Source organism: Hemiscyllium ocellatum, chromosome 26 (assembly GCF_020745735.1).
Source record: "Hemiscyllium ocellatum isolate sHemOce1 chromosome 26, sHemOce1.pat.X.cur, whole genome shotgun sequence".
Lineage (NCBI taxonomy): Eukaryota > Metazoa > Chordata > Chondrichthyes > Orectolobiformes > Hemiscylliidae > Hemiscyllium > Hemiscyllium ocellatum.
Genome location: NC_083426.1, coordinates 10139979 through 10167726, shown reverse-complemented (window position 1 = coordinate 10167726; position 27748 = coordinate 10139979). Strand labels below are relative to the sequence as shown.

The following is a 27748-nucleotide window of genomic DNA, read 5'->3' as shown; positions in this document are numbered from 1 at the left end:
TGTATAACTGAAGTGTAATCCGAAACCCCTAAAATAAAAAACAGTAACATTCTATTAGTTTTCCTGTTTGCAGTACCTGCATACTAACCTTTAATAATTCATACACTGGGACAGCCAGATCTTTCTGCATCTCTCCCAATTTAGATTTTCTTTTAATTCTTCCTGCCAAAATAGATTATTGCACATTTTCTAACAATCTATTTGCCAGATCTTTGCCCACTCACTTAACTTGCATATATCTTTGTAGCCTTCTTATGTCCTCTTCAGACCTCTTTCTTCATTCGTGCAATTCATTTAAGTTTTAAGAGTTGAGGCCCCACCACTGATCCCCGTGGCATACCACTCATTACACCTTGCCAACCCGAAAATAATCAATATTTGCCTCCTGCCTCCTATTAGCTAGCCAATATTCTATCCATGCCAAAGCATTACCCCTATGAGACTGAATCTTCTACAATAACCTCTGATGTGGTTCCTTATCAAATGTCTTTTGGAAATCTAAGTACAGTACCTCCATTGGTTCCCCTTTATCCACAGCATGTTGTTGTTATTCCTTTACAGAAATCGATTAAATTGGTTATTAATTTTGCTTTCACAAAAACATATTGACTCTGTCTTCTTACTTTGAAGCTTTCTTATGTCCTGTAAGGACAACTTCAATAATGGCTTCTAACATCTTCTCTTTGACAGATGCTCAGTCAATTAACCTGTAGCTTACTATTGGTGTTCCTTCCTTTTTAAATAAGGAAGTTGCATTCACTATTTTCATCAAATGGAACTTAGACTGAATCTAGTGAATTTTAGAAATTAAAACAAATGCCTCATTTAACTTGAAAGCCAATTCTTTTAAGATTCTAAGATGAAAGATTGGGAGACTTTCCTAGTGCCAATAATTTGCTCAGAACCACTTCTCTGGTGATTATAATTTTCTTAAGTTCCTCTCCTTTCTTTTCCTGATGTACAACTATTGCTGAAAAGTTACTTGTAACCTCTTAAGTGAAAAATGATGCAAAACACCTGTTCAAAATATCTGCCTTCTCCTTCTTTTCCATTACTAATTCCTCAGACTCACTTTCTACAGAATGGATACTCATTTTGTCAAAGCTTTTCTTTTTAAAATATCTGTAGAAACTCTCCAGAACACAATAAATCTTTTGAACTTGAAATATTAACTCTGTTTCTCTTTCCACAGATGCAGCCAGATCTGAGTTCCTCCAGCACTGTCTGTACTTACTTGATATTTTAAACTGCACACAGGTCCACGTAAGATACTCATAACTTCAGTCTGCATGACACTAAACTCAATTTAAAAACAACTAATCAAATTTACTTCCTCTAAAAACATACACATGAAATGTTAGTCATTTACTCTGATCAAGATTTGAGTTGAGGAGACCAGCAATGTTAAATGGACATTGCTACCAAGTAAAAAGGGGACTGAAGTTATGTTCAATTCCTTTAAAGAAAATTGGAACTTTAATTGATGGAAGAAAGTAGAGTTCTTTCGTGATTCTGCATCACTTATACAACATGGAGTGTTTTGTGTGAAATCAGAACGATCACATGGAAGTTTTCATTCATAGCAGCCAGCTATTATAGTACAACAATCAGAACTGGATCTGACATCAAACCATAACAAATTAAATTTTAAAAACGCTAGATAAGTAAATTTAGTAGCTCAAAAGTTCACGAACCAGCTTCACAGCATACGATTGTTACATAGCACAGTTGAAGTTTTACATTGTCACCTGATCTAATTTCACAAGAATAATGCCAAGTAATAAAGTACCTTTACAACCCTAATTTGGAAAAGTAAAACTTTTAAAAGACCATTTTCTTTTTCAGAATTGATAAAAGACTCAAGGACATCAACCTGCCTTTGACTTAACTGCAATGATCTGACTTCTCTTCCCGAATCCAGCTGCAGCCTATCCCTATTATTGAACACCACATCCTTATTTTCCAGGCAATAACTGATTTCATCTAAATATCTTTCCCAGTGTTGTTCCAATTTCTGTCCCCAATCCAAACTGCCACCTTGTACTTTTTTTCCAATTTTCAAACAGGAAAAACTGGCAGAACAATTTCTTTTAAATTTTCTGTCTATTTTCTTTTCTTAAAATTATGTAAAATAGGAAGCTGACACTCAATACATCTTTCTTTAAAACGAGCGACTCCAATTACTCTAGCTAATCTGTTCTTTCTCACAGTCCGTCAATTATTTGAGTATGTGTCTAATTCCCATTTAAAAGTTAATAATGAATCGATCTCCACTATTATACATAAATATTCCACATCATAAATTCGGCATTAGAAGTTTCTCTAATCTCTACTCCTGTTGTTTTGCCAAATATCTTACACGTGTGTTTTTTGGCTATCACTGGAAACAGTTTCTTCTCATCAGAAGATATCCCTTATTCTCTTGCTAATTTACGCTGCCTAAGATCTGGAGATAGATTAAATCATGCCTTCTAAATAGACAATTAACTGATGAGAAAACAATTACAGGGTTATGAGGAAAAGGCAGCAGAGAGTTGGACCAGATGTTCTTGCAAGTAAGCTGGCACTGACACATCAAATTGAATGGCTTCCTTCTGGGTCAATCATTTGATGACATGCTTATTCATTGTGAAAAAGTTGCATTTTCTGGTCCAATTGCCAATAATTAATATCCAGTCCCTTTAACTGTCCATCCTATACAGAGCCCCTTTCCTACCACTGACTTCTTCCTCAAATGGCATCTTCACTAGTTTTCATCTACCATTATTCTTTTATGCTTAGATTAACTCGCCATATCCTCAACAAATTATCTTCAGTTCTACGTAGAACATAACAGTGCAGTACTTTAATGTTGTGCCGACCTGTGGAACCAACCTGAAGCTTATCTGTCCTAAACTGTTCCATTTTCATCCCTATGTTTATCCAATGGCCAGTTAAATGCCCTTAAAGTTGGCAAATCTACTATTGTTGCAGACTGTGTTCCATGCCCCTACTTCTTTCTGACTAAAGAAGCTACCTCTGTCCTATATGTATCACGCCTCAATTTAAAGCTATGTCCCCTTGTGCTGTCTATCTCCACCTCACAGGTGAGGTGCCAGAAGACTGGAGGTTGGCTAAAGTGGTGCCATTGTTTAAGAAAGGTGGTAGGGACAAGCCAAGGAACTATAGACAAGTGAGCCTGACTTATGGTGGGCAAGTTGTTGGAGGGAATCCTGAGGGACAAATTTTACATGTATTTGGAAAGGCAAGGACTGATTAGGGATAGTCAACATGGCTTTATGCATGGGAAGTCATGTCTCACAAACTTGATTGAGTTTTTTGAAGAAGTAACAAAGAGGATTGATGAGGACAGAGCGGTAGATGTGATCTATATGGACTTCAGTAAGGCATTTGACAAGGTTCCCCATGGGAGACTGGTGAGCAAGGTTAGATCTTATGGAATACAAGGAGAACTCGCCATTTGGATACAGAACTAGCTCAAAGGTAGAAGACAGAGGATTGATGGTGGAGGGTTGTTTTTCAGACTGGAGACCTGTGACCAGTGGAGAGCCACAAAGATTGGCGCTGGGTCCACTACTTGTCATCATTTATATAAATGATTTGGATGGGAGCATATGAGGTACAGTTAGTAAGTTTGCTGATGACACCAAAAATTGTAAATGTAGTGGACAGTGAAGAAGGTTACCTCAGATTACAATGGGATCTTGATCAGATGGGTCAATGGGCTGAGAAGTGGTAGATGGAGTTTAATTTAGATAAATATGAGGTGCTGCATTTTGGGAAAGCAAATCTTAGCAGGACTTGTTCAGTTAATGGTAAGGTCCTAGGGAGGAGTGTTGCTGAACAAAGACACCTTGGAGTGCAGGTTCATAGCTCCTTGCAAGTGGAGTCGCGGATAGATAGGATAGCGAAGAAAGTGTTTGGTCAAAGTATTGAGTGCAGGAGTTGGGAGGTCATGTTGTTGCAGTACAGGCCATTGGTTAAACTATGTTGGAATATTGCATGCAATTCTGGTCTCCTTCCTATTGGAAGGGTGTTGTGAAACTTGAAAGGGTTCAGAAAAGATTTACAAGGATGTTGCCAGGGTTGGAAGATTTGAGCTATGGGGAGAGGTTGAATAGGCTAGGGCTGTTTTCCCTGGAGCGTCGGAGGCTGAGGGGTGACTTTATGATTTATAAAATCATGAGGGGCATTTTTAGGATAAATAGACAAAGTCTTTTCCCTGGGGTGGGGGCGTCCAGTACTACAGGGTTTAGGGTGAGGGGAAGATATAAAAGAGACCTACGAGGCAACCTTTTCACGCAGAGGGTGGTACTTGTATGGAATGAGGTGCCAGAGGAAGTGGTGGAGGCTGGTACAATTGCAACATTTAAAAAGGCATCTGGATGGATATATGAATAGGAAGGGTTTGGAGGGATATGGGCCAGGTGCTGGCAGATGGGACTAGATTGGGTTGGGATATCTGGTCGGAATGGACGAGTTGGACTGAAGGGTCTGTCTCTGTGCTGTACATCTCTATGACTCTAAGTTCATTAGCTGCTGTGTTAGTGTGTTGGTCGATTTGTGGGCTACCATGATGCCAAGCAGTAGAGTAGGCTGGCCGTCACTTCCGAGATGTCTTTGACGTAACGGAGAGTGGCTAGGGTTTCTGGACGCGCTTTATCTGCTTATTTGGGTTTGTTGCTGTGAAACCGATGGACTGTGTTCATTGGGTACCCGTTCCTTTTGAATATGCTGTATAGGTGATTTTCCTTTGCTTTTCGTAGTTCCTCGGTGCTGCAGTATGTGGTGGCTCGTTGAAATAATGTTCTAATGCAGCTTCCTTTGATGTTGGGGTGATTGCTTCTGTAGTTCAATATTTGGTCTGTATGTGTTGTTTTCCTGTAGACATTGGTTTGAAGTTCCCCACTGGCTGTTTGCTCTACCGTGACAAGGAATGGCAGGCTGTTGTTGTTTTCCTCCTCTTTAATGAATTTTATGCCAATAACGATATCATTGATGGTCTTGAGGTTTCCTCTGATTTGTGTCATTTAGTGATGACAAAGGTGTCACCCATGGAGCTGACCAAACGTTTAGGTTGGATAATTAGTAGAGCTGTTTGTTCGAGTCTCTACATTACTGCCTCTGCTAAGACAGATAGTGGACCTATACCTTCCCACTCACTTCACTTTCAATAACAAAATACAGACAAACCAACAGAACACATGGGCTCTCTGATATCAGGATTCTTAGCAGAGGCAGTAATGTAGAGACTTGAACAAACAGCTCTGCCAACCATCCAACCCAGACTTTGGATTCGCAACGCGGACGACACCTTGTCATCACTCAATGAAACAAATTAGAGGAAACCTTCAAGACAAATCAATAATATTGTTATTGGCATAAAATTCACTAAAGAGGAGGAAAACAACAACAAACTGCCATTCCTTGATGTCACAGTAGAACGAACAGCCAATGGGGAAACTTCAAACCAGTGTCTACAGGAAAACAATACAGTAGCGCCTCGTCACACAAATGACCCCGTTCACGAACAAATCGGTTTACAAACAGGATTGTATGTAAAATTTTGCTTCAACGTACGTACAAAATTCGAGGTACGAACAAATGGAGTGAAGTGCAGGCTTTTGTTGAGAGGCATCACCCTAACAAAACTGTGACCAACACAGCAGTGAACATTTTAAATGACAATGTGATGTCCCATTTTTGGAAAATTCTGCAACAAAGAAATAAACAAGTTTCTCTGCATCGTTTTCTTGTGGCATCACCAACCTCCAAGAGACAAAAAAGACAAAAGACTCCGGAAATATCCGTACAATGGGAAAAATTGATTCAGTTCGTGAACTTTTTGGTTCGCGAACCGGGTCCCGGAACGGACTAAGTTCGTAAGTCGAGGTGCTACTGTACGTACGGACCAAATACTGAACTACAGAAGGAAATCATCTCAAAACCACAAACTAAGCTCCTTACAACATTACTTCAATGAGCAGCACAGATGAGCTACACAGAGCATACGAAAATCACCTATACAGCGTATTCAAAAAGAAGACACCCAATAAACACAGTTCACAGATTTCTCAGCAACAGTCCCAAACAAGCAGAAAAATGTGCCCAGAAACACTAGCTACTCTTCCCTACATCAAAGGCATCTCAGAAATGACTGCCAGATTGCTCAGACCTCTTGGCATCATGCTAGCCCACAAACCCACCAACACACTAAAACAGCAGCTAATGAACTTGAAAAAACCCTTACAGACTACAAGCAACACTAATGTCATTTACAAAATACTTTACAGTTCTTGCAACAAACACCACATGGGACAAAGAGCCAGAAAACTAGCCATCAGGATACATGAACATCAACTAGCCATAAAAAGACATGACCCACTCTCACTAGTATCATTACATACAGATGAAGGACACCACTTCGACTCGGACAACGCATCCATCCGAGGACAAACCAAACAGAGACACGCACCAAGAATTCCTAGAAGCATGGCATTCCAACTGAAACTCTATCAACAAACACAGCTACTTGGATCCCATTTACCACCTTCTGAAAAAAGAACAGGAACTGACAACACCACAGGAAATGACATCACCAACCCAAGGAAACCTAAACACAAATAGAAGGCAAGTCACTCACACCAGTGCTTCATCGGAGGCTCACTGATGATGTTAACTAGTATGGTGATGAAACGTCTGAAAATGAACCTTCCAGCTCAGTGAACAACCTTATATCCAGAACCTCAACCTGAGCAACAAATTTTATCAGAACTTGCTACCAGGCTTGTCTCTACTCCCCTTCTTGAACAAGAGGACAGCATTTGCTATCAGCCAGTCTTCTGGCACTATTCCTGTAGACAATGACAACAGAAAGATCAAAGCTAAAGGCTCTGCAATCTTCTCCCTGGCTTCCCAGAGAATCCTAGGATAAATCCTATCAGCCCAGGGGGCTTATCTATTTTCACACTTTCCAGAATTGCTAAATACCTCCTCGTGAACCTCAATCCCATCTAGTCTAGTAGCCTGCATCTCAGTATTCTCAACAACATTGTCTTTTTCTAGTAGGAATACTGATGATGAATATTCACTTAGCGCTTCCCCTATCTCCTCAGACTCCACACACAACTTCCCACTACTATCTTTGATTGACCCTAGTCATTTTTTCATTCCTGATCTACCTATAGAAAGCTTTAGGGATTTCCTTGATCCTATCTGCCGAAGACTTTTCATGTCCCCTCCTGGCTCTTCTTAGCTCTTTCGGTCATTCCTGGCTAACTTCTAACTCGCTAACTGAGCCTTCATGTCTCATCCTAACATAAGCCTTCTTCCTCTTGAGAAGAGATTCAACTTCTTTAGTAAACCAAGGCTCCCTCACTTGACAACTTCCTCCCTGCCTGACAGGTACATAATTATCAAGGATGCGCAGCAGCTGTTCCTTGAATAAGCTCCACATTTCAATTGTGCCCACCCCCTGCAGTTTCCTTCCCCATTCTATGCATCCTAAATCTTGCCTAATTGCATCATAATTGCCTTCCCCAGCAATTATTTTTTAAATCAATGTGACTAACTATGGAATACCAGACAGTCCCAATTTTGGATTTCTTTCTGTATATGTGGAACATGTACTTGTTCTAGTCCTATTCTGATTCTTATTACATCAACAATTATGTTGTTCCAGCTTCATGGCCTCACTCTTGAGCTCTAAAATAGCTGCAGGTCTCATTTTTAGCAATAGCTCAGTTCTATAACTTCTATTAAGTTCCATCACAATTTCAACCCTTGAATCTATGTTAATTCAACACTTTCCATGAATCCAATGGCACAAACTTCATGGGCCAAGCACCTTCTTTCTGTGCTATTCTATGCTTTCCCATTAATAGTTGTATTCTTGTTTAAGAATAACACTAATTCTTGTTCTGTTTTCTTCTATGCTTGGAGTAGGTCCTGGTCCTTTGCCAAGGGTTCCTTTGCTGCAGTTGTTAAATTGCTCAATAACGATCATGTGTGTTTCTATCTTCAAGTCCAAATGATGACCGTGACAAGCTCTCACTTGACCTCATATCCATTTCTGTTCACAGACATGTTTGCTAGATTATTTTCCACCAACCACAATGTAAACAAGAGTATAGATTTCCCTCGATTATACATTCACTTTTATATCATCCTTGATTAATGAGCTCCTCTCAAGAAACTTCAATTTTGAAATGTATGCTGTGGCTCACCTCTGAATCAGAAAATGTAGCTCAAAGTGTAGGCTAACCTGTCAGCATATTACTGAGGGAATGTTGCTTGTTGCAGCTACCTTTTAAATAAGACATGAAACTAAGGCCTAATTTCTCTTTCAAGGGGATACAGGAGATCCCATAACACTATTCAAAAGAGGAACTGAAGACTTATCCTAGATATACTAGCTAATACTTTTCCTTCAATTATAAAAAGTTTATCTGGTCATTATCACATTACTGCTTGTGGGAACTTGTTGCGTGCAAAATGGTTGCTGTATTAATATCATTACAACAATGACTGCACTTCAAAAGGTACTTTACTGTTCTAAACTGCTTTGGTACTTTGCAAAGTTGCAAAAGGTGTTGTAAATGTTTATGAATGCAAGTCTTTCTTTTCTTTCTGAGCCGATCTTACATGATGCAACATCCATAAACATCTTTATTTGGCTGTGTTGCTATCTAAACACTCATCCTACAGTAGACAGTGGTTTCGATGAGGTTTGTAAAATCTAGCATGCCATATTTAAATATTAAAATTTTCTATCTCCTCTGCATTAGGGAGACCAAGTGCAGATTGAGTAACTTCTCTGCTTCACACTGCCAACAAGTTTTACTACGTAATCTGACTTCCCCTGAATCAAAGCTGTGGTTTCAAATGCCACTTCAGAAAATGGAGCCACAACACTCCTATACATTGAACTTTGTGTTTTTCACCTTAACAACATTCCAATCAATTACAACCCATTATATTAAATGCTGGCTTTAGATACGGGGCAGTCTCTACTGATTTCCGAACGCTTTTTAAAATTAATTTTCCACTGAACTCCCTTCTATTTATGAGCTGTTTTACTCACCTTCTCTCTGTCTTACGCCTTTTCACAGCCTGACTGAGATGACCTTTATAAAAAGAAAAAAGTATCAAAAAGTTTAATTGCTTAAAATAACTAAATTCTGACGAAGGGATGCTATCCAAAATGTTAACCTATTTTTATTTCAGATGCTGATGGACCTGCTGTATATTTCCAGTATTGTTAGTTTTTATTTCAGGTTGACAGCACGTGCAACTTCTTTTCTTTTTATATCAAGGCCAAAGTCAGGGAGAATAGAGATGGTATATTGAGATATTGACTACCAGAGTCACAGACCCTAACTCTTCACAACTTTTCAAAGCAGATCTGGATAATTTTATACAATAAGTCAACAATGTAAGACAAAAATACCATCACAGATAATTATGGCTGACTTTAAAACCTGTTTGATAGTATATTTGGGTCCATGCCTTGAAAGTTTTGAACTGTATCTGTCACATACCAGATATCACAAAGGTTATACTTAAGAAAAATACTAACTTTCTGACTGTGGAGCAAGCATGGTATTTGCAAGTATCTGCTAACCCCTGAAATAAATTAATCCTAGGACATACCTATTTATAGATGTATTAAAAATTCTTTCACAGGATGTGTGTATCAGCAACCCCTAGTTGCACTTGAGAAGATGGTGAACTGCCTTGTGAATCAGTGCAGTCAACCTGGGGTAGGTAGACTTGTATAGACAGGATGGACCGAGGAGTGGCAGGTGGAGTTTAATTTAGATAAATGTGAGATATTGCAGTTTGGTAAGGCAAATCAGGACACTTAAAGGTGGGGTCCTGGAGAGTGTTGCTGAACAAAGATATTGGGATGTAAGCTGAAAGTTCCTTAAAGATAGGGTTGCAGGTTGACAGGGTAGTGAAGGTCCTCTGTTCCGGATGAAGGGCTTTTGCCCGAAACGTCGATTTTCCTGCTCGTTGGGTGCTGCTGTGCTTTTGCAGCACCACTCTAATCTAGACTCTGGTTTCCAGCATCTGTAGTCCTTGTTTTTACCAAAGGGTAATGAAGGTGGCATTTGGGACACTTGCCTTTAATCGGTCAGTGCAATGAGTATAGGAGTTGGGGTGTCAAGTGGCAGATGTACAGGATATTGATTAGGCCACTTTTGGAATACTGTGTTCAATTTTGGTCTCCCTGCTTTTAGAAGGATGTTGTTAAACTTGAGGGGTGCAGAAAAGATTTACAAGAATGTTGCTGGGGTTGGAGTGTTTAAGCTAGAGAGAGAGGGCTATTTCCAGTGTCAGAGGCTGAGGGGTGACTATGGTGGTTTATAAAATCAATTGGGGCACGGATAGGGCGAATAGCCAAAATCTTTATTCCAGGGTAGAGGAGTCCAAACCTAGAGGGCATAGGTTTAAGGTGAGAAAGGAAATATTTAAAAGAGGCTACTTTTTTTGCACAGAGGGAAATGAGCTGCCAGAGGAAGTAGTGGAAGGTGGGACAATTACAATCTTTAAAAGCATCTGGTTGGGAACATGAATAGGAAGAGTTTAGTGGGATATGGCCCAAATGCTGACAAATTAGACTAAATTAATTTAGGATATCTGGTCGGCATAGACGAGTTGGATCGAAGGGTTTGTTTCCGTGCTGTACATCTCTATGACTCAGTGACTCACATTGCTAATGGGGAAGAAATTCCAGGAGTTTGGCTCAGTGACGCAGAAATGGCAGGATTTATTTCTAAGTCAGGATGATGAGTGGCATGGAGGGAAATTTGCAAATGGCGATGTTCCCATGTATCTGCTGCCTTTGTTCTTCTAAATGGTACTGGCTGTGGGTTTGGAATGTGCCAAGGAGCCTTTGTGAATTTCTACAGTATACCAAGTAGATGGTATCACTCATGCTACTGAGTGTCAGTACTGAAGAGAGTGAATGCTTGCTTTGTGCACAATCAAGCAGGTTACGTTGCACTGGATGGAGTCAAGTTTGATGTTGTTGAAGCTGCATTTGCCCAGCAATTGGGGAATATTCCATCATACTCCAGATTTGTATCTTGTAGATGGTAGACAGATTTTGAGGAGTTGGGAGGTCAGTTACTTGGACAGATACCTAGCCTCTGAATTGTTATTGTAGCTGCAGCATTTATGTGGCTAGAACAAAGCAATTTCTGGTCAACAGAAATTGTTAGTTCAGATTTCAGTGATGGAAATGCCACTAAATGTTATGGGACAATGGTTAGATTTTCTCTAGTTGGAGATGGTCACTGACTGGTATCTATGTGGTACAAATGTTACTTGCCACATGTCAGCCCAAACCTGGATACTGTCCAAGTCTTGCTGCATTGAGAAGTTACAAAATGGTGCTGAATCATTGTGGAATCAGTGAACTCCCCTGCTTTTGACATTACAACGGAGGATGGTCACAGATAAAGCAGCTGAAGATGGTTGGGCCTAGGGTACTAGCTGGAGGAACACTTGCAGAGATGTCTTGGAGCCAAGACAACTGACCTCCAACAACCTCCACCATCTTTCTTTGTGCTAGACAGAACTCCAACCAGCAGAGGGATTTCTCTGCCCCGACCCAAAATCTCATTGACTCTAGTTTTGATGGGGTTCCTTGATGCCACACTGTCAAAACCAGCCTTGATGTCAAGGGCAGACACTTCCACCTTACCTCAGGAATTGAACTCTTTTGGACATGTATGAATCAAGCTATAATGAAGTCAGGAGCTTTTTAACACTGGTGGACCCCATGCAGAGTGTCAGTATGCAGATTACTGCTGAGGAAGTGCTGTTAATAGTTCTGTAGATAACACCTTCCACCATTTTACTGATGACGAGAAAACAGACTGATGTGGCATTAATTAGTTAGATAGGATTTGTCCTGCTTTTTGTGTACAGGACTTAACCTGGATAATTTTCCATATTGCAGGGTAGATATCAGTGTTGTAGCTGTACTGGAACAGATTGGCTAGGGGTGTGGCAACCTCTGGAGTACATGTTCAGTATTATTGCTGGAATGATGTCAGGGTCCGGAGCCTTCACAGTATTCAGTGCTTCAGACACTTTTTCATTTCACTTGGGCCAAACTGAATTGGCTGAAGGCTGGCATCTGTTCTGCTGGGCATCTCCGGAGGAGGCAGACATGGATCATCCATTTGACACTTCTGGCTGAATGTTGTTGCAAAATGTGCCAGCCTCATCATTTACACTTATATGTTGGGCTTCCCCATTATTGAGGTTGGGGCTATTTGTGCAGCTTCCTCTCCAGTTAGTGGTTAAATGTCAAAAAGTGTGGTGCTGGAAAAGCACAGACAGTCAGGCAACATCCAAGAAGTGGGAGAGTTGACGATTTGAGTATAAGCTCTTCATCAGACACATTCCTGAATAAGAGCTTATGCTCGAAATGTCGACTCTCCTGCTCCTCAGATGCTGCCTGGCTGTGCTTTTCTAGCACCACACTTTTTGACTCTGATCTCCAGCATCTGCAGTCCTCATTTTCTCCCAGTTGTTAAATGTCCACCATTATTCACAAATGGATGTGGCAGGTCTTTGATTCTGATACATTTGTTGTGGAAAGCTTAGCACTATTTATCACTTGCTGGTTATGGTGTTGAGCATGCAAGTAGCCTGTTCAGTAACTCTGCCAAGCTGACACATTTCAGAGTGCCTGCTGTTGCTCTTGGCTTTCCCTTCTGCACTCTTTGTTGAGCCAGGGTTAATCTCCTTGACAGTAATGGTAAAAATGAGGATATGCTTACCATGAGGTTGCAGATTGTGTTACGAATACAATTCTGCTGATGGCTCTAACACCCCATAGATACCCAGATATCTATTTTCAGCCAGTCAATCTCACTTGATCTTAGTGACACACAATGTAATAGAGGGCATCATCAATATGAAGACTGACCTTCAACATCACAAGGACTGTGAGGTGATCACTCTTACTGATTCTGTCACAGACACATGCATCTGTACCAGACAGATGTGTAGACATTCTCACAGCACCAGACACTTGGGCTGAATTCCAGCCTTACCTGACTGTGTGGAGTTTGCATGTTCTCCCTGCATCTTCGTGGGTTTCATCCCAGTTTGAAGATTGTGCGGGTTAGGTGGATTGGCCATGATGAAGCTGTCCGTAGTATTCAGGGATGTGTAGGCTAGGTGGACTAGCCATGGGAAATGTGGGGTTATGGGATACAATAAAGGGCTGGGTCTGTGTGGGATGCTCTTAAGAGGATCAGCAAGGACTTAATGGACCAAACTGCACTCTAGGGATTCTGTGCTAAGTTCCCCACCCAGACAACATTCTGCATTGCTGTGGGCCTGGATTCACACATAGGCTAGAGAAGGTAGGGTTACTAGATTTCTCCCCCAAAGAGCAGATGGGCTTTTACGACTATTGTGAATGGCTACATGGTCACCATTAGATTAACTTTTCAAGTACTGTTCAGTTTGGACGACAACTGCTTTATTAGCTGAATCTGGATGGTGACAGGAGAGAAGAAGGAAGATGAGGTACATGGGAAGGAGCTGCAAGTTTCTTGTCCATATTTGATCTCATGCTATGGGACTTCACAGAGTCTAGAGTCAATGTTGATGACTCTCAGGGCAATTCCTTCCTTATTGTGTACCAATGTGCTGCTTCTGGTTTGATAACTTCCTGTATTAACTTTGAGTGAGATTTTCATTGTTCACGAACATAACTGACATAAGTATTCTATGATAATTCAGGTTTTACTTTGAATTAAGCATTTTAGTGGTGAGTTTAACAATGCCTTCAAACCAGCAATTTCTACAATCCCTGAAATATCTTCAGCATTCAAAGTTTTTAGAAAATAACCACAACTGACAGAAAACCAAAAGGAATGACAAGGGCAGTGAGTTCTTTTTAATATTGTAATTTTTGGCAGAATCTTGATAATGAGACTACATCTGTAAAATACAGATATTTTAAATATTTCACTGAATAATTTGATGCCTGAACATGTTTACAATATAGTATGCTGCTTTTAGCGATTAATGATTGATTATTTTTACAATGACTGTGGTATGATTACTGAGTGAAATGATCTATTACTGATTTATCCAGAATCTATTAATTACAAAAAAAAATGCCAAAAACAATTGAGGTACAACAGAAATAGCTCTCTAAATGATAATGCACTTTATGAAATGTTGCACAGATTGTGACTGTTGCAAGGTAGTCTTCATTATATCAATCTATACTGTCCTCTACTGTAAACAGCTAAATGCTTCAATTCATCTTCTGTAGCAATGATTCAAATTGAAAAATGAAATATGGCCCATTATCGATCAACACAGTTTAAATATCCCAAATAAAAGTTTATTTCTGTACTGGTTAGTTTAAGGTTATTTGTGAAAAAGGACCTAAAGGAGGTTTTAAAGAAAACACACAACCTCGTCATCTGGAAAGCTTTGCAAAGTCATTGAGTTTGATTTATAATTTAGAAACTGCAGCAACTACTGTAAATCTCATAGCATGTACACTCTTTCTTAATATGTCAGGTATAGACAGGAGAGATCGAGTGAATCCTTAGAAGTGTATAAAGGTAGTAAGCATATAATTAAGAGAGAAATCATGAGGACAAAAAGGGGACATGAGATTGCTTTGGCAAATAGGGTTAAGGAGAATCCAAAGAGTTTTTACAAATACATTAAGGACAAAAGGTTAATGAAGGAGCGAATAGTGCCCCTCAAAGATCAAAGATCAACAAGACAGCCTTTGTGTTGAGCCGCAGGAGATGGGGAGATACTAAATGAGTATTTTGCATCAGTGTTTACGGTGGAGAAGGACATGGAAGATTTAGAATGTGGGAAAATAGATGGCGACATCTTGAAAAATGTCTATATTACAGAGGAGGAAGTGTTGGATGTCTCAAAACACAAAGGTGGATAAATCCCCAGGAACTGATCAGGTATACCCTAGCACTCTGTGGAAAGTTAGGGAAGTGATTGCTGGGCCTCTTGCTGAGATATATGTACCATTGATAGTCACAGGTAATGTGCCAGAAGACTGGAGGTTGATTAACGTGGTACTATTATTTAAGAAAGGTGGCAAGAACTGCCAGGGAACTATGGACCAGTGAGCCTGACGTTGGTGGTGGGCAAATTGTTGGAGGGAATCCTGAGGGGCAGGATTTACATGTATTTGGAAAGGTAAGGACTGATATGGGATAGTCAACATGGCTTTCTGCATGGGAAATCATGTCTCTCAAACTTGATTGAGTTTTTAAAAAAATTAACAAAGAGCATTGATGAGGGCAGAGAGGTGGACGTGATCTATATGGATTTCAGTAAGGCGGTCGACAAGGTTCCCCATGCGAGACTGGTTAGCAAGGTTAGATCTCACGGAATACAGGGAGAACTAGCCATTTGAATACAGAACTGACTGAAAGGTAGAAGGCAGATGGTGGTGGTGGAGGGCTGTTTTTCAGACTGGAGGCCTGTGACCAGTGGAGTGCCACAAGGATCGGTGCTGGGTCTACTATTTTTTGTAATTTATATAAATGATTTGGATGTGAACATAGGAGATACAGTTAGTAAGTCTGCAGATTACAGCAAAAATTGGAAATGCAGTGGACAGTGAAGAAGGTTACCTCAGATTACAATGGGATCTTGATCAAATGGCCCAATGGGCTGAGGAGTGGCAGATGGAGTTTAATTTAGATAAATGCAAGGTGCTGCATTTTGGGAAAGCAAATCTTAGCAGGACTTGTACAGCTAATGGTAAGGTCCTCGGGAGTGTTGCTGAACAAAGAGACCTTGGAGTGCGAGTTCATAGCTCTTTGAAAGTAGAGTCGCAAGTAGATAGAATATTGAAGGCGGCGTTTGGGTATGCTTTCCTCTTTTGGTCAAAGTATTGAGTATAGGAGTTGGGTGGTCATGTAGCAGCTGTACAGGCTGTTGAGTAGGCCTCTTTTGGAATATTGTGTGCAATCTTTTGTCCTTCCTATCGGAAGGAAGTTGTGAAACTTGAAAGGGTTCAGAAAAGATTTACAAAAATTTTTAAGATTTAAGATTCCCTACAGTGTGGAAACAGGCCCTTTGCCCAACAAGCCCACACCGACCCTCTGAAGAGTAACCCACTCAGACCCATTTCCCTCTGACTAATGCACCCAACACTATGGGCAATTTATCATGACCAATTCACCTGACCCACACATCTTTGAACTGTGGGAGGAAACTGGAGCACCCAGAGGAAACCCACGCAGACACAAGGAGAATGTGCAAACTCCACACAGACAGTTGCCAGAGGCTGGAATCGAACCCGGGTCCCTGGCACTGTGAGGCAGCAGTGCTAACCACTAAGCCCCCTTACCTCCCCAATGTTGCCAGGGTTTGTGGATTTGAGTTATAGGGAGAGGCTGAGTAGGCTGGGGCTGGTTTCCCTGGAGCGCCGAAGGCTGAGGAGTGATCTCCTGGATAGGATAAATAGACAAAGTCTTTTCCCTGATGGGGCAAGTCCAGAACTAGAGGGCATAGGTTTTGGGTGAGATGGGAAAGATATAAAAGAGACCTAAGGGGAAACCTTTTACACGCAGAGGGTGGTACATGTATGGAATGAGCTGTCAGAGAAAGTGGTAGAGGCTGATACAATTGCAATATTTAAAAAGCACCTGGATGAGTATATGAATAGAAGGGTTTAGAGGGATATGGGCCAAGTGCTGACAAATGGGACTACATTAGGTTGGAATATCTGGTCAGCATGGACGAGTTAGACCAAAGGGTCTGTTTCCATGCTGTACATCCCTATGACTCTAAGTGATCAAATCCAGCAAAGGGTTAAATATCTTTTAAGAATTTTTGTCAGCATCAAATGTATAAATCATGGTAAAGAAAAGTTTTCTGAATCTTTTTAAGTGGATCATTAAAAGTTCAATAACCTTTGCTGCTGAGTTTAAACTTTCTTTCATAACATTTTCATTAAGTTAAACAAAACTTACAATCTCATCACCCTCCTTGGGAGAAAAGAAGCGACCGCCTTCTCCACGTTTTCGCTGCATTGCGTGGCGATGACGTGACTCATGGAGGTATTTCTTTACAGAGAGAAGAAAATACACGGTTGCAAAACTAAATAAGTGTTATCATAATATAGTATTTTAATTCAAAAGGATAGCTTATTTTAACAGCAGAGAGAAGTCAGACTACCTGTTGTGCAGGCTGTCTTCACATACCATGGCAGAGAAAAACACGACAGCATTACCCTCTTAAAGGATGGTCTTATTACTCATACAAACATCTCTTTCCACAGATTGTAAAATGCATTCGCCCAGTTGTAACCTTGGTTGCTTTCCCTATTTCCAGGGTATGCTATTTAATCAATTGTACTTATATGTATTGTCTGTACATGTGTTTCCACAACTTAATTAAAAATATTCTGCTTACTAGTTGGATTGAGAGACTCCTCCCAAATAAAAATTTGCTCATATAGAACGAACATTACAACATACACCAGTTGGGGTGAATGGCATTTTTATGAGATTTGATCTCAATGCAAAATGAATATTCTTTTTCTTCTACTACAATACTGTGCTGAGTTAACTTTGGCCTTTTCAGTTTGAGCAGTCAGAATATGTAAGATTAAAACAGTATCATATATTAAAACAGATTCTCAAGGGCTGAAGAGATTTTCATTGCTCAAAAACATAACCAACATTCAGCCAATAAATGAAAATATCAAAAGCTGAAAATGTTTTTCTAGCAAATATAGACAGATAGTCTCCAGTAGCACTGAGGTACTAATTCGCAATGTAGGCATACGTGGAGAAAATTAACCCAGATCAAAGTTCCCATTTTCTGTTCCCATGTGCCAAAATCTGGTTATTGAAATGTTATCACTAGAACACACTGATTCAAAAAAGGGAATATAATTTATCCACCATAGGAGAACATTTAGTTAAAAATCTAAAAAAGCTACACAATCATCTTAGGAAGGAGAACTACTTTAAGTAGTTTCACTTACCCTCCTTTCTTTTGGAATCCGACCTTCTGCCTCAAGTTTAGCTCTTGCTTGTCGCCTTTTTAAGATTCGGTGATACTGTTTGGCATTTACATATAACGGTTCTTCTTCTAGTAGCTCTGCACCAGGTAAAGGGATCCTTTGCATTGCTGGAACTGTACTAGTCCCTGGTACCATCTGTATCAAAAAGCATTAAAAAAACCAATGGAAAAGATTACTAATTTTATAAGCTATAATAAAATTTTAATGGTTTAGTAAGTTAGTATATACTGTATGAACTAGCAAACTTCAAAGTTATTGTTTAACACTGCTTTGGTAACAAAGTGTTAACATAAAGAAATGAACTAAAGAAATACAGTATCATTTCCTCAGCAAATCTAAAGCTATAGCAAGAGTCTTTTCAGTAGAGCAGTACGAAGTGGCAAAATACAAACTTATACTAACAAAGCAAAGTACAGGTAGACAATCCTTTATCCGAAATCTTGAATTCCAAAAAGCTCTAAAGTCTGAAGGTTTTTTTTCTGAAGTTTTTTTTCTCATTAACAAGGTTGCTCGGCGTGCAAACAATTAGCCCAAGTCGACATCCACTCGATGCATGTCACTCAGATGCGACATGGGGGTGGGAGCTCGCCCAGCACAGGCAGGCCTCAATTCTGTTTCAAGGCCCCTTAGTGAGTGTGTTCTTTCAGTAAGACTTTTAAAAATTTCATCAAACTGTCACTTAGTCTGAAATTCAAAACATTCTGAATTCCGAAGACCAGCTGGTCCCAAGCATTTCAGATAAAGGATTGTGCACCTGTATCAACCAGCCTGGTCTCTGGAAAAATGTTCCACAATGGCTTGGTTTATTGGGATTCCAGAATATTAGAATGTAGATCACTCTACATCACAATTATCTCTTAAAATGTTTAGTCAAGTGTGACTGGTAGCTTGTAACCAGATTGTGACCCAGTGCAAGGACACACCGGAGATATTACAACTTCTTTGCTGAGTATACTGCCTAGTCAAATGGTTAGATCTTATAATTCAATATACCATTATCGCAGACGTTAGAGAGATAATCAGTGATTCAAAATATTAGTGTAAGCTGCAATCCATTCACAAAGTTGCTCAAAACTAGAGACTTACCATCACCATGCCGCCTGCATTGACCATGCTTCCAGCAACAGGTAGTGTTACCGTTACAGTGCCCTGGCTGCTATTTGTGGTGCTTGTGCTGGCTCCTGTCTGGACAATTTGAGCCCCAGCAAGACTGGCAGCAGGAATCGTGATCATGCCTGTAACAGGGACTGCAACTTTAGCATGTAACACAAAGAGGAGAAAGGTAAGACAAGACAAGACAGGAAAAGAATGAGATAAACAAACAGAGGGCAAAGTGAAAAATAGAGATAAGGTGATTGACAGAAAGATGCAAGATAACAGAGGGAAAAAGAAAAATGAAAGGAACAAGATTAATTCCTTCACTTTTCAAGAAAGCATTAATCTTTAAATTATTGCAATAAAATCATACCAAATGTTATGCAAACTAGAACAACCTTTTTTTATATAAATAAAAGTAGTGTAAATGTAATGCAAAACAGAGCTCATTGCAATTAAACAGTTCAGATTTCCAAATATTTAGCGAATATGTTTTCATGCGTGAATGATGCATTAGTTCAAAACTTGGAATCCACATTATAGGTGGATGTCATAGCACTGGAGAGGGTCCAAAGGAGATGGACCAGGATGTTATTGGGCTGGAGATTTTCAGTTAAGAAGACTGGACTGACTGCGGTTGTTTCCTTACAGCAGAGGGGATTGGTGGGGGGGGGGGGGGGGGGGGGGGGGGGGGGGGGAGCGGAAAGCATGATTGAGATTATAAAATTGAGTGGCACAGATAAGGTTGACAGGAAGGATCTTTTACCCTTGATGTAAGGAATAAATAACTGGCAGCTTAGACTTAAGGCAATAGGCAAAAGGTTTAGAGATGGAAGGAAAAACTTTCGTCCAGAGGGTGCTGGGAATCTGGAATTCGCTGTCTGTAAGAATAGTAGAGGAAGAAACCCTTGTCACATTTAAAATGTATTTAAATTTCACTTGCAATACTAAAGCTTACAAGGCTATGGGCTAAGTGCTGGAAAATCAGATTAATTAGGTGGTCGTTTTGACTGCTGCAGACATCATGGGCTGAACCACTTTTTCTCTACCATAGATCTCAATGCCTGGGTGCCATGTGTGTTTTGTAATGGTGTAGTCTGGAGATATTTACTACATTGTGAGAAATTAGGACTCTTTTGGGGGCTTACTTTTATGTTCACATATGCAGCAAGCTCCTGAACTCAATCATACTACAGGATTGAAGTAATGAATTGAAATTAAATACATTCCCAGAAAAAGGGAAATTTTAAAAATATGAATGACAGGGGATGTACCCTTGAACACATGCTGACCATTGGCTAAAAATGGTGCCGTAGAAACTTTTGAAAAGATTGCTTGCACTGCTGAATAAAAAAGTATTGTGGTGTGACCCAAAGAAATACTAAGGTAATGCTTAGAAAACAAAATATATTTTTTGTGGTAATTTAAAGCGAGACGTTATAAACACATTATATTTTATCCATGCAGTTTACTAAATGAAAATTAATAGTTCCATTTACTATGGAGTGATTTTTGCTTTCTCATCGACATGTTTATATCTATATATATTAGGAAGTGAGTAACGACTTGCTGCAGGAAGCTTGATTCATGGCCATTTTAGTAGCTCTTTTTCAGATATATTTAACCATTACCAAAGTGGCATCTCTGAATAATGCATAACCCACATTTAAATGTTCTGCAGTAGATGCCACGCTAATCTCTTAATCTTTTTCTGAAAGATTTTAAATTTCAATTAATATGTTGAATTTCCTTCTAATGGAAGCTGGAGGAACACCAACATACCGAGGCTCCTAGTAGTTAATGCTGCATAAGTTGCTTACACCTTGTTGTACTGTCTATGATTGTAGAAGCATGGTCCAAGGAGGTTACAACCACAAAACTGACTTTCTCTCCCCTCTAGGAGAAAGTGAGGACTGCAGATGCTGGAGAAGGGCTCATGCCCGAAACGTCAATTCTCCTGCTCCTTGGATGCTGCCTGACCTGCTGCGCTTTTTCAGCAACACATTTTCAGCTCTTTCTCTCCCCCTACCCCAACCTTTTAATCTTTCACCATTTTACCTCACAAGCTTTATTGTTCTGGATTCTTCCAAGATCCATGGTATAACAATGATACGTCAGATGGGTAAGTCAGCAGCAGGTGCAATTTACCTTGGAAAGTGTGAGGTGTTACATCTTGGAAAAGTAAAAAGTCAAGGGACTACTCAATGAATGGCAGGACATCTGGAAGCTCAGAAAGAGGCATCTTGGAGTGTTTCTTCACACATGTCTGAATGTGACAGGACAGATTAATAGGGTTTTTAAGGCAGCAGACGGGACATTTGCCTTTATCAATCAAGGCATAGATTATAAGAAAAGTTGCATTAAATTGGAACTGTACAGAACTTTGATTAGGCCAATGCTGATACATTGTCTGCTGTTCTGGTCATCATACAATAGGAATGATGTAATTGTACTGGAGGGGGTGCAGAGGAGATTCACCAGGATGGTGCTAGAGTTGGAGCATTTTATCTTTGAAAGGCTGGATAGGCTTGGGCTGTTTTCTTTAGAGCAGAGAAGATGGAGGGCGGGGAACCTGACAGAGGTGCATAACATTATGAGAGACATCGACAGGGTGCACAGAAAGCAGCTCCTCCCCTTAATCAAAGAGTCCATAATGGGTGGGCATAGTTTTAAGTTGAAGGGCAGGAGGTTTACAGGGAATTAGAGGTAAAATCTTTACACCTACAGGGTGGTGGGTATCTTGAAAATAATACCTGAGAAGGCAGTTGACATGGGAAACCTTAACTTTTGAATATACATGGATGAGCACTTGATATCATAAAATAAGAGGCTGGAAAACAGGATTCATGTAAATAGGCAGGCAGTGATTCAATGGGGCTGAAGGACACTTCTGTGCTGTATGACTCAGAGGAAAACATCCAGCCTTGAATCAACATTTTATGCTAGCAGCACTGCAGAGACATTGCATTGTGCCATCCTCACTTGCAATGATGTTCTAGAAAGAATATATAATATCAGACAAGCTTTGTTTGAACATATATTCCTCCTGAATAATTTTGTCGCATTTGCGCCAGTCGGGTATCACTACAGAATAAGACACAACAAAAGGGAAATCTCTGGCACAGTTAGGTGCAGCAGCAGCAGCACATTAGAGAAGCTCTTCAAATCAATATCCAGCTTTTGTAGCAAATTGGTTTGCAAACAGTTTTGGTAATGAAGGATAGCTCTTTCATGAGTATAGTGGGCAGCACCAATGATTGCAATTTTTACGGAAATTAGAGAAGATCTTTAGTAGCCTGTATTTTCTATCCCTATTAATAGTAAACCTACTCTAGCTTATTTGAACGTGGTGAGACTAAGCATCTTCTGTAGATATTGTTTATTGAACAGCAGCAATTTGAAAAATAACTGTCACCTGGCCATCGCATTCAATCAATATGAATTTAAGTGAAAACTGAACAATGATGGAAATCCAGCCAAGCACCAACTTAGTTATTAATTCCAAAAGTTGACTTATTATAAACTCAAATTGCCTTCCTGATGTGTAATTTTATATATTTATTTCTTGCTGCTTATAAACATACTAAATTGTTACTTTGAAGGTGATCCCTAAAGGAGGCAGGGAAATATCAAATTTAACATTTTATCATTCATGTATTTTAATTTTATTAATACCTCCTATTAAGTGATCTATCATCAAAAACACAACCAGCCAATGTTGCTTTTCCCGAAACCATTTAAAATTTGATTTGTTTTTTTAAAAATCGAAAGTCTACTATTTCTATTTGCTTTGCAATACTTTGCCATCGTTGTGATCTTCAAATAATTTTCAGCATCAGGAGAGAAGACATCAAGTCTTAAGTCAAGACTTTGTTTTTACTCTGGTCTCGGTTTAGTTTTGGACTTGGGTAAAGAGGCAACTTTAACTGTCTAGCTGAAAAACAGACAAATTATAATCCAATCTATTCATTAGAATTATGTCTTTAGTCTCCCACACAAAAATAGGATTATAGAACATAGAAAGTAAGAGCTGGAGTAGGCTATTCAGCCTATTGAGCTGATTCTGCCATTCAGTATGTTCATGACTAGTTTTTCATTTCATACTTTCATACAGAGGCTCTCCTCACACCCTTGACAATTTTATTTATTTATTTCTTACATCTATTCAGTGACTTGACATCTACAGCCTTACGTAGAAGAGAATTGCAAGAGTTCCCCACTCTGAATGAAGAAATGTCTCCTCACCTAGGTCCTAAAAGATCTACATCATTTTCTGAGATCCTGACAACTTGTTCGCGACTCTCCAAACAGGGGAACAATCATCCTCATATTCAGTGTGTCCAGTCCTCAAAATTTTATATGCTTTGACAAGATCAACTCTAATATTCTTCTCTCTCTCTCTATGTATATATAGTCATACACTATATTTATTTTTCAAAACAGATCAAGCAATTATTCCATGGACAGGCATTTGTGGGCCTAATCAGCTTTGAACCTGTATGTGGTGTAAGTGCACTTTATTGATAGTCACCCTATCAAAGGAGTTGAGAAAATAAAATCTCACTACATTAGCAGCACATTTGTAGGAGAAAGAAGACGTATATCTTCAAATAATGAAGTTATACAATAGAAATGTGGCAAAATGTGACACACCAGAATTTCAATAGCAATAGGAGGAAATTGAGGGAGAGAACACCAGCTAATTAAATCACTGCTATTTGCCGTTAATATTCTGAGTAATATCAAAACATGAAGTCAAACAAAAACAGAAATTGCTGGAGAAATTAACTTTGCTTACTCTCCATAGATGCTGTTAGGCCTGCTACATTTCTCCAGCAATTTCTGTTTTTGTTTCAGATTTCCAGCATCTGCAGTTCTTTTTTTTAATAAATTCAAATAAACTTTGCTGGTTACCTTGCTGGAGTACGGTGCCGTCTGCATTAACCGGTTGGTATACAATTGTCTGTCCCTCTGCAGTCTGTGCCACCTGCTGTCCTTGCACTATTTGCTGTTGACCATATTTAGTTATGGAAATAATTAAATATTTTTTGCCACTTTCCAAGTTTAACATAGATATTTATACATTGATTATAAAATGCAGTTCAGCATATACAATATAAAGTGAGCCTTAAGAGGATTATGGACAGTGTAGAGAATCTAATCTAGCAAACACTTTTAATTTATGACTTTACGAACTCTAACTGTAGTGGTGTTAATGAACAAATAAAACTTTTCAAACTGGTAAGTAAAGTACATCAATGGGAGATGTTGTCACTGTGTTGAATAGCCACTGATAATAGCTTAAAGTTGACAGCCAAATTAAAAGAATTTCTTATGGCTCAGTTTCAGTCCCAATGAGAATATTAGGTTAATATTGATATTTATAACTCACAATTGTTTCAGCTATTCAAGCTTTGCATTCCACTTGACAGAAAGAATTCCTCCTTCTAACATCAAGGTCAGGTTAAGTTTCTGATATGGTCAGCATCAAGACTGGTGAGACTGAGTGTTGAGAAGTGTAATTTAATATTAAGGGCTATCTCCGCATGAGCTATTCACTTATCTCAACCATAAGTTGTTGTTGTTGTTCGATCATCTAAGCCAAATAGACTTTGCTGTTTTTGTCCATGGGATCTTGATGTCACTGCCCCTGGCCACACCCATGAATGAATAAACATAACCACTTTGCTGCAGGTCTAGATCCATACATCCTGGCATCCTTAGGGTCTGCCTACATTAGTGATCCACACGAGTTTTTGAAACAAATCAGTAGTGTCCAACTAGACCACACCGACCATATTCCCAAACTAAACTAATTCCACCTGTCTGCATTTGGCCCATATCCCTCCAAGCTGTTTCTATTCATGTACTTAAACTATTTCTTTTAAATGTTGAAACTGTACCCGCATCCATCACTTGCTCTGGCAGTTCATTCCATACATGAACCACTATATTTAAAAAGAACTTGCCCCTTATTCATTTTAAATCTTACTCCGCTCACCTTAAAAATATGCCCCCTACTTTCGAACTGCAGAGAGAAAAAAAAGGAACCTTTGCTATTCACCTTATTTATGCTCATGATTTTATAAACCTCTGTAAAGACCATTGCTCAACCTACTCTGCTCCAGTGAAAAAAGTCCATTAGGCTAGTTTGTAATTCAAAGTTTTATTGAATTAAAATGTCACTATCTGCCAGAATTTGAACCATGTCCCCCAGACATTAGTTGGGTTTCTGAATTACCAGTTCAATGACATTGCCACGATGCCACCACCTCCCCTTGGAGTAATTTTCTAAAAGCTCTGATAACTAACTGCTAGTTTGGCAGCAACCCATCTACTCATTAAAACATAAGCTTGAAACATTTTGGGAATTGAAAATTGCAAAGATCAATTTAGATTTAGTATTAATAAAGCAATGTACATTTTTGGAGTTTCATGCCTCAACTGACTGAGCAAGAGACTCTGGGGTTACTTTCAAAGAAGTAATTTATAAACCAAAAAAAATAGAAACAGGAGTTCAGCTCCTTGATCCTGCTCTGCCATTCAATAGAATCATGGCTGATCCTGACATTCCTCACGTCATGTTTCTGCCCTTTCCCCCCACAACCCCAGATTCTCCTATTGAACAAGAATTTATTTACCAACCTCAGTCTTAAATGTGCACGAGAATGCTGCCCTTCAGCTTTTTGTGGCAAAGAATTCTGAAGATTCTCAACCCTCAGAGAAGAGATTTCATATCTCAGTTTTAAAATGGTGCTCTTTAATTCTGAGACAATATCCTCCAGTCCTAGGCTCTCCATGGAGGGGAAACATCCTCTCAGCATTTACCTTTATCTAGAATTTATGAATCTTACATGTTTTTACGAGATCAACTGACATTCTAAGTTCCAATGAACGTAGAGTCCCAATTTGTTCAAGCTTTGCTCATAAGATAACTCCTCCATGCCAGGTATTAGTACGACAATTCTCAGAAACAGGTGAAATGTTTCAGCTATAGATGCCTGGTCCTGACATGCAATTATTATAATTATGGAAGCAAATGTTGCAGGTATTTGAATGCACCAAATTCTTACAAACATTCTGAGCAGTGGCAGTTGAGGGAGGGACATTGATCCCAATACTAGGAAAATTCAAACCTCTTCTGCAAATACTATCACAAAACTCAAAACTGCATGAAATGTTATCCTAATTTGTGTGTACATGTTTTAACAGCAGAACATCAGAACCAGCATTCTGGTGAAAGATCACAAACTAAAACATTAACCCTGTTTCCCTCTCCTTAGAGGCAGCAAGACCTGCTAATATTTTCCAGCAATTTCTGTTTTCATTGTCTTATGGTTGAGGGTCTGGCTGTATTATCTAAGTCAGAGGTGAGGGTAACACCAATTCAGTCAAGCTGGAACATTTCAGGAAGAAAGTCAACTTTCACTTTTTGAAATGAACTGTGGAACTTGGAAGGTTCAGATAAAATGGTAACTAACATTAAATCTTTATTTTTAATGTATTTTTTCAAAAATAAAAGATAAAGTTTAGAAAAAGCAACAAAAGAATGAAAACCTTAAGATAACATAATGAAAAGGAAAATCAGGTTGTAAAGTGGTTATATATTTATTTTTGTCATGAAATATTCTTGAAATTTAAGCAGCTTTGATATTGTAACATTCAACATTACAAATGCAAAACTGTCAAATCTCAATGGCTAACACGATTGTCAAAATACAATGGATGTGCTGTCAGTTATTGTCAAGATGATCGATTTCAACATTTACTAGCCATGATTTTAGAATAGACAAAAGCCTATGATTCATTAGTATATGGAAATATGACAACACAATATATTAGGTCTAGATTTGTAATTCGAGGTATAAGGTTAAGAACACACAACAAAAATGGAATGGTGAGTTGCCAATTTCCATAGACACCTTTCACGTTAGTCAGGAGTGGTACTTCAGAAACTTGGCTTCTACCTAAGCAGGAGTTACACATTTGTTGAGTTACAAGGAATTATTGACAAGTAATTCAGGGCTCCCCAAACACTGTGTAGATAACATCATAAGATCCCTACAGTCTGGAAGCAGGCCATTCAGCCCATCAAGTCCACCATGACCCTTGGAAGAGCGTTCCACCCAGACTCACCCCTTTATGCTATCCCTGTAACATTGCATTTCCCATAGGTAATCCACCTAATCTACACATTCCTGGGAACAATGGGCAACCTAGCATGGCCAATTCACCTCATCAGAGCAAATCCATGCAGACACGGGGAGAATGTGCAATCTCCACACAGGCAGTTGCCTTAGGTTGGAATTCAACCCGGGTCCCTGGTCATGTCAGACAGCAGTGCTAACCACTTAGCCACTGTGCTGCCTCAGATGCTGAGCATAATTTGGAGAGTCAACATTACCACAGAAGTAGTGCTGCACAGGGCTGATCAGAGATACCTAAAGGACACTGAGATAGAAAGATAGCGGAGACTGGCAGGATATAGTATTATAGTATATGCCCTGCCAGAACGACAGTTGAATGGACACCATGAGGCAAAAGGAGATGAAGCTGGCCCAAAGGGCACCTGGAGAGGTATAGTCACAGAAA

The 27748-nt window shown here is 39.4% G+C and overlaps 1 protein-coding gene across 4 annotated transcripts in view; it reads right to left on the bottom strand.

Moving 5' to 3' along the window:
• The window catches only part of LOC132828143 (nuclear transcription factor Y subunit alpha-like), a 69409-nt gene that overhangs the window by 10960 nt on the left and 30701 nt on the right, over nucleotides 1-27748 (bottom strand). For 2 of the 4 annotated variants that reach the window (XM_060845063.1, XM_060845064.1), the window contains exons 5-9: nucleotides 24071-24164; nucleotides 19148-19314; nucleotides 18023-18196; nucleotides 17004-17096; nucleotides 9083-9125 (exon numbers count right to left, since the gene is read on the bottom strand). In XM_060845063.1, coding sequence (XP_060701046.1) covers nucleotides 9105-9125; nucleotides 17004-17096; nucleotides 18023-18196; nucleotides 19148-19314; nucleotides 24071-24164 — 549 coding nt within the window. In that variant the 3' untranslated portion in view covers nucleotides 9083-9104. The remainder of the gene's footprint in view (nucleotides 1-9082; nucleotides 9126-17003; nucleotides 17097-18022; nucleotides 18197-19147; nucleotides 19315-24070; nucleotides 24165-27748) is intronic. The other 2 variants (XM_060845067.1, XM_060845065.1) reach the window with 2 other exon arrangements.